We start from the raw sequence: 12,067 nt of genomic DNA on the forward strand, positions 1-12,067 counted from the left end.
AAAAGGAGATGAGCAGAATCATTGAATATATACAACTTCTTCGTTGTTTAATCAATTTTAATTTCGCTTTCAAATTTTGTCATGATATTAAGTCTAGTTTTACATTTTTATGCGTCGGTAATATGGTAAATTCGAGATTAGGCAACTACCGTATTGTCAATAATTTAGGAAACACAATCTTCGAACACTCTGTAGTTATTTTAAGGTATAAATGTTTACATGCAAAAATATTTAAAAAATCAGAAAATCTTTTAGTTGAAACTGTTAAATCAAGGTTTTTTTAAAAAATAAGTAATATTTAGGAATATATTTTACCTAATTAAAGTATGATTTTTAATTAGTAGAAATATTTTAACGTAGATATATTTAAAAGTAATTGTATTTAAGTAGAACAAATGAAAACAAAGAATTGACTCAATTAATTGTTGTAATACCATGCTTACAGGTAAACAGTGATATTTAAGAAAAAATGTTTCAAACAAAAGTTGGTTATTTTATAAGGAATATTTTTTACATTTAAACTTTTGTTCTATCTCTAACGGTTTACAAGATGGGTACTACGGACCCAAGACCCAATTGACCTATGTTGCTCATTTACGAACTCGACCTCACTTTTTACGTCCTGAGTACGCTGTAAAAATACCAGATTGATATCTTTTTTCGTTTTTGAGTTATCGTGTTGACAGACAGACGGACAGACGAACAGACGGACAGACAACCGAAAATGGACTAATTAGGTAATTTTACAAGAAATATTTTAACGTTGGAAAATAAAAAGTATAATTCTTTTTCCGCCACCGGATATGGTCACAGTTATTCGTTATTCTCACATAAAGGTATTGTACTTAGAAATCTATTTGCTGATTCCTTGGCTTTGTTTTCGTATAAAAATTTTATCAAATAGATTAAAATAAAAAAATAAAAACCACTTATAGAGATATTTTTAATTTGTCATTTGTAATTTAAATTAATTCTAAATATTTTGTTTATAAGAAAATTATTAATTTTTAATTTAAAGAAAACATGAAAATTGTTGGAATTTTCATTTTCGTTTCTTTTTGTTTGATCGGTAAGAAAATTCTTTTATTCTTTTTATAATCTTTTTTATTCAATTGTTTTTGTGATACCTACTACTGAATTTTCAATTAGAATACGAAAATTTTAAAGAACATCATCTGGGATTCGAATTGCGTTTTCTTACCAACGAAAATTGGGGGATAAAATTTTCGTGAAAACTATTTATTAAGTACCTAAAATTTAATTTTTATACCATATATTTATGAAATATATTAAGATATACTAAGTTTAGTTCCAAGTATGTAACGCTAAAAATTTTGATGTTACGAACAAAATGTAGGTATAGGTGTTATATAAAATTACCTAATTAGTCTGACCGTCTGCCTGTGGACACGATAATTCAAAAACGAAAAGAGATATCAAGTTGGAATTTTTTTAGCATTCTCAGGACAAAATAAGAGTTTTTCAGTTCGAAAATGAGTAACAGAGGTCAATTGGGTCTTGTTTCCGTAGCACCCATCTTGTAAACCGTTAGAGATAGAATCAAAAATGTTCCTTATAAAATAATTTACAATTTTTGTTAACAACATTCTTTTGTAAACATCACCCGTTTACCCGTGAGGGCGCAAATTAGGATAAAAATTTGGCGTTCATTTTCTCCAAAACTACAAAAGATAGGGAGTTAAAATTTTTCAGGGAGCTTTAACTAGTGGTCTTGCAAAAAAATGTCGAAAAAGAAAACAAATTTTAGAAATTATTGTGTTAGTTTTGTGTTAGTTTTTTTAACTCTTGTAATATAAAATTGTGCTAGTTTTTTAAACTCTTGTAATTTATAAAAAATAATGCAAGCAATACTTTCTATACAGGATATTTCAACAATTAACTCAATCAATTGTTTATTTTCTTTTAGATGTTCGTCAAACATATTTATTACCTCGAATAGTCGGCGGCGAGTATGCCGAAGAAGGAGATGCTCCCTATATAGTAAGTAAAATTTGTGTTTGTTTTTGGTAAAAATAAGTATCTGTAAATTATCGAAATTTTTCTAGGTGTCTTTACGCTATAACAATTATCATGATTGTGGAGCATTTTTAATCTCAGACAAATGGATTTTGACTGCTGCTCATTGCGCTCAAAGGTGAATTTTTGTTGATTATTCCCAAATGACTTATTGAAAAATAATACAAAATTGTGATTTAATTCATTTCAGACCCACAGATACATTATCAATACAATATGGCGTTTTAAATATCACTTCTTCGTCTGATGTGGATAGTTCTGTAATCAAAATTGAAGAAGTTATTTCACATCCTGGATTTACAAGCGATGGAGAAAATGATATTGCTGTTATGAAAGTAAGCTTTGCATATTAATTCCAAGCAAAATTATCCAAATTAATTCATTCTTTTGGATTTTTTTTTAGTTAAATAAACCAGTAGTTTTAAATGATCAAGTGGCAATAGCAGAAATTCCAAATCAAAATGAAGAAACTAAAGCTGGTGAAATTGGTTTACTAACTGGTTGGGGATTGTATGGAGTAAGTGGTACTATCTTGTATCCACAATCCATTGGCATCGTTTATTACTGTTTAAATCTGTTTTATTTTAGAGTGGTAGTCCAATTTCCAAACGTTTAAGAAAAGTGAATCAAACCGTTGTTGATATTAAAGAATGTAAAAAAGTCCATGAATTACCTATACTCGAATCAAATATATGTGCAGGTGATCCTGAAGGAGGTAAAGGACAATGCAATGTAAGTGCTACGAAATCAAATAATATTCCAATTATAGCCCCAAGGGAAAGATAGAAGACAACTTCAACCAAGAGATTGTTTTTTATTAAATAACATCCTTCGTTCGGGACAATTTTTTCGAAAATTCCAAAACTTGAATAACAAAACAATTATAGATAGAACTTCGAATTAAATTCCTGCTGAATTTATTCGATCCTCAAAAATATATTTCAAACAAATGATGCCGGTTACATAATAAGGAATTTTTTCCCTTTATCAGTTTATTCAGCCATGAGTGCAAATCCAAGGTCAAATCCAAGATTATCATCAGATTTCTCCAAGGTCTTTTGGTACAGCTAAAAAATCGGGATACATTAAAAAAGTGGGAAACAGCACCAATTTTAATGAAATTTTATCATATGTAGCCTAAATGTTTTTGAAATACTTATTTTGGCTTAAAATTGTCATCATCTAAGGTGTTTTTGGTCGCTAAATACGAATCCGATGTCGGATTTTAAGAATTATGTCACGTCTTCGGAAAATCATGCCCTTTTTAGCCAAGAATTTCACTATTTTGGCACAAAAGCAAAAAACTAAGTATTTTTCGTCCACACTGTGCTCCAGAGGGAAGTTTTAGTCTCTGGTTACGAAACCGATGTCAGATTACACGGATTCCGTCATCTCTTCCGAAAATCATGCCATTTTTGGTCGAGAATTTCACATTTATAGGACAAAAACGCACAATAAAAACCCACACACAATATTTTTTTGGCACAAAAAAATATTAAATATGACGTTATATTATTGACTAAATTTTACATTTACACACAATTTTACATTTATTAAGGTATTAGTAGTTTCTATGTTCAGAAAAAAATATTCAATTTTTAGTTACTGGCAAAATGGCACTATTTTCAGAACACCTGACAGAATCCGTGTACTGTGGCATCGGATTTGTAATCAGCAACCAAAAATACCCCTTAGAGTACAGTTTAGACGTTAAATACTTAGTTTGCCATTTTGTGCCAAAAAAGTAAAATTTGACTTAATGTTTCTTGGGGTCCTATAACACGCTACCTAATCGGTGCTGTTTCCCACCTTTCCACTATCGACAATTTTTTCCGGCTTATTCACTCTATTAATGATTTTTCAGGCTGATTCTGGTGGTCCATTATTCGTAAATGGTAAAGTGGTTGGAATTGTTTCGTGGTCAGTGAAACCGTGCGGTATAAAAGGATTTCCTGGTGTATTTACACGTGTGGCTAGTTATCGTGAATGGATTCTGGAACATACTGGAGTGTAAAAATTTATTTATCAAATAAAATATTTATTCAAAGATCAAGAAAATAATTGTTTATTTATGTTTATCTCTAAAATTAAATAATAATCCTTGATTAAATTAAGTAATCAATTAATTTAAAAAAGAATTAATTAATGTTTTATCATTTATCACCAAAAATTCTTACGAAAAGTTCGAAAAGACGTCACTGGTGTGATTTAAATGCCTAAACAGTAAATATATTTTGATGATTCAAATTCATTCTAATGATTTGTACCGTTTATAGATGTACCGTCTGTCGTGTGTAGTTTATTAATCGAAAATGATTTTGATTGGTGGTTTGTTATTTTTCGCTAGCATTACCACAAGCTATTCAGGTAAAATAAATTTCTTTTATCATTTTATTAAACACACTTATTAGTTTTTTGCTCATCACTCGATTTAAAACATAAATACCTTTCATATAATTTTATTTATTTGGAATTATGAATTTTTCAGATTTTTTCAGCCTATCTATTTTTAGATAAATATTTTTCAGTCCTTCAGAAATGGAGAAAATGTCTATCATCATGAGAAAAATATTAACTTTCGGGCGTGTTCATGTACTTTCGTTAATTTTTATAAGTCGTATTAAGTAAATTAACGAGGAGTCCTTTAACGAAACTTATTTTAGAAATATGGTGAAATTATTCAAAATGAATTTAATTATTTAGATTATTTCTCTGCTCTAATAATCACGTAACCAAACTATTTTAATTTGCTAATGCATTAAAAAAAAAATTATGGTATATTTAACGCGCGAAATATTTGACCCATGTGCAGAATGACCCAAATTCAGTTCCTAGAAATATAATAAAACTTCAAATTTATAGTAAAATTTGATTTCTAGGAATATTAACACCACTAATCGTTGGTGGTGAAAATGCCGAATGGGGTGATATACCGTACATTGTTTCGCTTCGATCAGATTCTTTACACACTTGCGGAGGTGTTTTAATCTCCAAAGATTGGATAATAACAGCTGCACATTGTGTTACAAGTTCCATTATTAAATACACAATTCAATATGGCGTATTAAATATATCTTCGAATGCCAACGATAAATCCGTAATTGAAATCGAAAAAATTATAATACATGAAAAATTTGATTCATTTACAACAGAAAATAATATCGCTGCACTTAAGGTAAAGGCAGTTTTTGCTTCTTCACAATTCAAGTGGGAATTTTCCAATAAAATGAGAATTTTAATTTTTTTTTTTTAGCTCAAAGAACCCGTGAAATTTAGTAAATATGTCAGCGCTGCTGTTTTACCGGAACAAAATGAAGAAGTACCAGAAGTGGATAACGCGCTGCTAGCTGGGTGGGGACAACTCTATGTAAAGTTTTTAAGATTTTTTTCAATTTCGTTACGAAATTTTTTAGGTTTAATTAACATAATAGCAGACAAATCGAAGAAAGCTTTGATATTAATTTGCCCTTTTTCATCATGATACTGAGTTACAAATGGAAAAACATCAATACTTTTCTGTCTGTTTTCAAATGCTTTTTAAACTTCTCAATAAAAACTGCACCTTAATATAAATTACACTAATTCCTAACTTAAAAAGGGAACACAGTTTGATAATCGCCAATATAATACTTCTAAACCTCTAAATTATTTCCTATAACTCCAATCGACTTAAGCATTTGTCGGCAAGTAAATAAGACCCCCATAAACAAAATTTATATGATGCTGAGAGTGCGGCTTTTGCCAAGAGGTGGAAAAATAAATGTTGAAAGTGACAACGATAAAGTGATGATTTCTAAGGAATCGATAGTCATGAATTCTAAGTAAATGTATCTCTAAGTATATTTTGAAAAGTCAATACATACTTTCCGAGTTATTGGCGATCTTCTATGTAGTCTATCTTAAGAACCAACCGATATATCAACTTCTGTGTAGTGTATCTTAAGAACCAATAGATCGATTCCATTTTTTTATCATGATTGAAGAGAGAATTTTATGCCCATTCAAATTAGGTATCACAAGGTAGAGGGTGCCAATAGAGAATTTTAGGTTTCGTCCCATTACAGGTACCATTTTTTAGCTTCCCCTTCGAAATATAAATCGACGTGTTTTCACTTAAAACAATATAATCACATCAGATCAAGCGTTATTAAGGGTGGATACTTCTGAACTGAACAGACTGTATAATATATAAATAAGAAAAATTAAAAAATTGTCGATGTAACCAGAGATGTCTTCGATCATAAGAGTTTCTACAATTTTTCAGACAAATGGTCCAATATCAACACAGCTCCAGAAAGTTGAACTTGCCATAATCGAACAAGACTTATGCCAAGGATTCCATTTTTTGCAAATATTTGATACAAATTTATGTGCTGGTATTTTACAAGGTGGAAAAGGTCAATGTAAGGTAGGTGAAAAAAAATTATCAAATTGAGACACAATTATTTCGTTATTTTGGATCGCGTAGAAATTGAGAAACTAATTGTGTCTATAGAAATTGAGAGACACTTAGGTACCCTGTTTTTTGAGATTTTAAGCGAAAGGATCCAAAGAAAAAGTCACTTATATACCAACATTTTGTTTACCCAAAATGACGAAACTAGTGCTCGAACCAAAAAAATTTATTCATTTTTTTAACTACATTTGAAATTTCGTTTAGAATGACGCTGGGAGTCCTTTAACTGTAAATGGCAAAGTTGTTGGAATAGATTCGTGGTCAGGAAAGCCATGTGGAAACAAGCAACTACCAGGAATCTTTACACGTGTCGCAAGTTACCGTGACTGGATACGTTCTACGACTAATGTCTGACTTTAACAGTGTTCAAATTGTTAAAACTTTATTTTAGGGTGTATTTAAACTTTAAATAAAATAAGTGAAAGCAAACAATTTACTGAGTTTATTGTTGAAATACCCTGTGTAGAAAGTGTTGAAGTTTTTTAAAAAATTATTTTCACCCATCGAATTATTTCGAAACAAGTTTATGTACAAGTTATAGTTGTTCTGTAGCAATATCATAATCTTACGAGTAAAAGCAGAAGCTAACAAACAATTCATTTTTTGTTACCTAATTTTCCATGTAGATGTCAGTCTTGAAATTAAAAGGAAAAATCTTAGAATTTATTACAAAAATAATTTGCATACAGATGGCATTAAAAATAATTTTGAAATTTTTTAATTTAGTAAGACGGGCGACGGCAACACCAAATAGGATTACTCATTGGATAAGTTTAGGTAGTATTGCTGGCTAAAGAATAAGATACAGAAGAGCTATTTTTAATAGTAGAGGATCACCTTTAGCCAATTTTCAAAGCATCTGAGTTTATAGACTGATATTTCTCTCAAGAAATTCTATCAATTTGAGACGATACGTGATACATAAAATTTCAACTGCTTTTTCACCACCCTAAGAGTTCAATTTTCAAAAATCCTTCCTTAGGCTCATCTATAGTGTCAAAACAACCAACATTCAAATTTAAATGGTCCTAACCTCAGGAGTTTATTCTAATTATTCTTCTCACAAGCAGTATGTTAGGAATGCATATTTTCGATTTATTAACAAGAATTTCTATCATACTATTTGTGAGAAGAATAATTAGAATTCACTTTTGTAAATATTATAAACCACATAGTTAAAAAAACCTTAGTAACATGAAATTATAGCAAACGTTGATCTATATTTGTCTATAAATATATCTTTTCAAGCTGTGAATTTGGTGGTGAATTTCCATAAATCTCCTCTTAGTGCACACATGTGCCATTTAAGGACATGTGTACAAAATTTCATGCGTTGATTGATCAATTAGTTTCTTCTTTTATATGTATGGATATATAAGTAGGTTGTCTCACGCTAAACGCTAAAATCACAAGACTACTTACCTCTATTATTTCGGCATAACTTTAAGAGAATTGGAAACAATTCTGTATTATCTTTTGAACTAGCTGTGAACTACCCGCTTTTCTGGGCAACATCCCCACTTGCACCCCTCCCTCCACATTTCCTTGCGTGGGATAACAGTTTTGTAATGTACACGTCATGCTCTTTTATTTGATACCCCACTTAGGTATATTTGTAAATATTCGATAATTCCTTCCCACTTTCTCGCTACACCTTTCTACCCTCCGTAGGTTATAAGTAGATAAAAACAATAGATCTTCGAAGCTGGTTGTATATCGTGTCAATATTTGAGCTTAATCGATGCACAACTTTTTTAGTTTTTGAAGCATATCCCTTTCAACCCCTATTTCAACCCCTTACTCTACTATAATATGGATGTATTATACATAAAAACCTTCCTCTTGAATCACTCTATCTATTAAAAAAAACCGCATCAAAATCCATTGCGTAGTTTCAAAGATTTAAGCGTACAAAGGGACATAGGGACATAGGGACATAGGGACAGAAAAAGCGACTTTGTTTTATACTATGTAGTGATTATCTGTAAAAGATTCTAGGTACTTTTTTGTCGAAAAAAAAAATCAAAAAATTATTTTTTTAATATTATATTTTTTTTAATGATATTGTGGTACTTGTTTACTGCACAAAATATATATTCATACATTTTTAATTATCATCATCATTTTTATTTTTTTTTTTTTAAATTGTTATTTTTCATTGCATTTTTTCTGTCTCACAATCAATCAATCATATTATTTGTATTTTTTTTTATCTCACATATACATCATTCTATTTCTTTCTTTCATCAAATTTATTTTAATAATATATAACGCAACGGGTAATATATATATTTATTTATGTATAATAATTATATATATATATATATATATAATATATAAAACGATTCTGTTTTTGTTTTTCACGTTCATTCACTGCAAATGTCAAAAAACTATCTCACATCACCTCACTTTTGAATCAAACTGTCATCAAACTATACAAACTGAGATAATTAATAATAATTCATAATTAATATAATAATAATAATAACTATTTTGTTTTTTTGTTTTTTTATACAGTCAAAAATCGGTTAAAATCGAGATTAAACATATTACGTCACAAACATGGCACACTGTGTCATGAGAATTTTTTTTAAAATAATTTTGTGAAAATACCGGCTGCAATTCGGATAAAACAACATATCGGTTATACCGACATCATATTTATTGTTTTTAAACATTATTACCCTATTTTTGTCAAACGAAAAATTTTCGTTAGCTCCTATATTCGATAATGGGATATAACAACCAGATAAATGTAGGTTCATTTAATGCCATTATAACCAGTTTTTGACTGTAATTAATTTTTTAAGAGATTTTTTTTAAATTTTAGTATGTTTTGTATTTAAAATCTATTTTTTGTAGGTTATAATACATTTGTTTGTTTTTTATTACAAGAAAAACATTGCTTTCTTTTTTTATAGAGTTTACTTCGTTTGCATAAATTTTACACAGGTATTCATTTTATTTTTTTAAATTGTACTCTTAAAAAATTCCAAAAAAAAAATCCTATTAAATCGTATTTCTCCGTACGTATTCGTTTATTTTAGAAAATTTTGTGGGAAATATGATTTAAATAACTTTTTTCTTAAAGATTTTTTTTTAATTAACTGAGAATTGCGCTGAGATGAGTATTTGTGTGTGTAAGTGTATGTTTTTGGAGGGGAGGGGGAGTGTGTATGTGTTTGGACCATATAAGGTCTATGTTCCACCTATTTGAGAAAGGAGGGGACGAATACTTTATCCGAATTTTTCGAAGATTGAAAAATTATTATTCAAAGTAAATACTCAATCCTTATCCCAAATAGATTTTTTGTATGTTTCGGGGGAAGGTTTTGTGTAAGGGGTGGTACACAGTTAAATCACAAGCGTCATTTGTGGTCTACTACTATTCATGAGTGGTTTTTCGACTTTGTCGTCTATATTCATATTTACATATCATATTTATCCTAATAACTGCGTCCAAAATCAAACTACCCATGAATATGTTTTCATTATATTCGTGCACAAAGTGAAAAATTTAAAATTTCCGGATCTGATTCTCTTTTGAAAAAAATTTGACCGGATATATTTTGAAGTTAACACTTTTTGAGTACTTTTTTTTTTAAACAGCTTACAGTTTAAAATATAATTAACAGAAATTTTCTTTATTTGTACATTCTTCAAATTGCGAAAAACTCGAATAAGACCTTTGATAGTACGCAGGGTTATCAATAGATATCCAGTTGTTTCAAAATGTTATTTTAATTCCATAGAAAATTTTTGAGTAGTTTCAAAAAGTAACATTCTTTTAGGTCACATAACAATTTGTTTTTTTCTATTTCTTGAGAATTTGAAAAAAAAAGCTACCGGCAGATGATATTTGACAAGAGTATAAACAGTCAAGTGTCCAGTGAAACAAAAAGAACATCTTTATGAATTGTAAGCTTTTCAGGAGACAGAAAAAAACTTTCCTAACAAGAATCATTCAGAGAAAACAAAAATGAATTATGTACAAACAAAGATGGTGAAAATTTTTAACAGTATTTTATATATCATAAGAAAAACTGAGAAAAATAATTTTTGGATAAAATATTTAAAAAGTATATTTTCATTTTCTTAAAAACAGTATTTTTCTATAATTTTTCATTTTTACAGCAAATAAAAATTTGCAATAATTAGTAAAAAAATTAGTTTAATCCGTCATTTTTAAAGGTTATATTTGTTTTTTTTCTTCAATTAATTAATTAAATTAATATTAATAAAAAAAATTAGAAAATAAAAATTTGTACATATTGCACTCTCAAAATAAAATCTAAAAAAATTGTTTTTAATTATTTTTTTTGTAGTTTTTTTTATTTTAATTAAATTAAAATTTGTTGTAACAAAATTAAAATAAATTTATTAGGTTATTTAATTAAAATTAATTAAATCACTCATTTTCTTTTATTGTTTTCGTGAGGTATTTTACAATCGACACATAACAAAATTTTGACAAAAATATTTCGATTACTTTACGGTTAAAAAATATTTATGCAATAATATTATATTTAAATAATTTTTTCTTTTTTTAATTTTTGCATTAAAAACTAAAAAAATCTTTTTCGAAACAAATTTATTTTGTGGAAATAAAACAGTTTTTGAATAATTTCACATTTCATTGTTTTATCTACTTTGATTGTGACACATGTCAGAGACGGAGTCATCTTAAACCAAAATGTAAATTCTTCCACATTTTATTTCTTTCTCATTTTGGCTAGTTTTGTTCGATGCAACGGATAATTCAATTCAATTTATCGCCTATGGTCAGTATATGGGTCATTGACATAGATCTTTAAACTTCCGTCAATACTCAAAAAATGTCAAAATTTCGTTACATTTAATTGCATTCATACACAAACGTGAAAGGAATTCTCTGTATGTAATCTTGTTTAACCTCCATATACACAATACTTAAAAAAAGTATTGTAAACATAGAGGTTATGTTATTTAAATATAAATTTAACGATTAATTAACAAAACAATATATGAATTAATATTTACACATGTTTTTGTTTTAAAATGGTGTGGGATACTTCTGTTATTTACAAAATATAGTATACAAAGTATGGTTTTTTTTTAATTAAGTGAATAGATACACAAACATAATTAATTATTTAAAAATATATTAGCTGCATAAATCATTTAAATACTGGAGTAGGGCTTGGGAACCTAATATGTTTCCAAATAACTTCTGAATCTTTAGTTTGATAGAAAATTAATTTTAGGAATCACCAAACCATCGCATTAGAAGAGGATAGTCATGTAGAAAATGAAATTATTCTAAGTAAAAAATTCCTTTGTAGTTTTCGAAACCATTATTCGAAAGCTTCATTGATTATCGATTATAATTTTGAGCATTTTTCAATTAATACTTGAATTTTTTATTAAAAGAAAAGTTATTTTAAAATTCACGAAAGCCTTAAAATTACAAACGATAACTAACGAGATCCTTTCTCGTTGACAGTGATCTACTGACGCCTTCACAAACATGGATCAAGTTATATTCAAAAGAACACAAGTTAATCGATCAAGAAACTTATTTTTCCATCATAGAAG

General features: G+C 28.4%; 2 protein-coding genes across 2 annotated transcripts; both read left to right on the forward strand.

Annotated features, from left to right (window-relative positions):
* The first annotated feature begins 1,031 nt into the window (after nt 1-1,031).
* LOC123295796 (trypsin-6-like) lies at nt 1,032-4,089 on the forward strand. The gene is made up of 7 exons (XM_044877254.1): nt 1,032-1,069; nt 1,928-2,001; nt 2,067-2,155; nt 2,228-2,372; nt 2,441-2,554; nt 2,626-2,769; nt 3,902-4,089. Exons 4-7 carry the CDS (start codon nt 2,367-2,369, stop codon nt 4,049-4,051), a joined length of 414 nt encoding a protein of 137 aa, XP_044733189.1. The 5' UTR covers nt 1,032-1,069; nt 1,928-2,001; nt 2,067-2,155; nt 2,228-2,366; the 3' UTR covers nt 4,052-4,089.
* Nucleotides 4,090-4,250: 161 nt separating this feature from the next.
* LOC123295785 (mite allergen Der p 3-like) lies at nt 4,251-6,913 on the forward strand. The gene is made up of 5 exons (XM_044877243.1): nt 4,251-4,404; nt 4,917-5,212; nt 5,291-5,404; nt 6,302-6,445; nt 6,698-6,913. Exons 1-5 carry the CDS (start codon nt 4,350-4,352, stop codon nt 6,845-6,847), a joined length of 759 nt encoding a protein of 252 aa, XP_044733178.1. The 5' UTR covers nt 4,251-4,349; the 3' UTR covers nt 6,848-6,913.
* The last annotated feature ends 5,154 nt before the right edge of the window (nt 6,914-12,067 follow it).

Source organism: Chrysoperla carnea, chromosome 3 (assembly GCF_905475395.1).
Source record: "Chrysoperla carnea chromosome 3, inChrCarn1.1, whole genome shotgun sequence".
Lineage (NCBI taxonomy): Eukaryota > Metazoa > Arthropoda > Insecta > Neuroptera > Chrysopidae > Chrysoperla > Chrysoperla carnea.

Coding starts and splice junctions, on each gene's coding strand:
- LOC123295785 (XM_044877243.1), top strand. CDS start 4,350: ATGATTTTGATTGGTGGTTTGTTATTTTTCGCTAGCATTACCACAAGC. Junction 5,213..5,290: donor ATAATATCGCTGCACTTAAG/GTAAAGGCAGTT, acceptor TTTTTTTTTTAG/CTCAAAGAACCCGTGAAATT. Junction 6,446..6,697: donor GTGGAAAAGGTCAATGTAAG/GTAGGTGAAAAA, acceptor AATTTCGTTTAG/AATGACGCTGGGAGTCCTTT.
- LOC123295796 (XM_044877254.1), top strand. Junction 2,555..2,625: donor CTGGTTGGGGATTGTATGGA/GTAAGTGGTACT, acceptor GTTTTATTTTAG/AGTGGTAGTCCAATTTCCAA. Junction 2,770..3,901: donor GAGGTAAAGGACAATGCAAT/GTAAGTGCTACG, acceptor ATGATTTTTCAG/GCTGATTCTGGTGGTCCATT.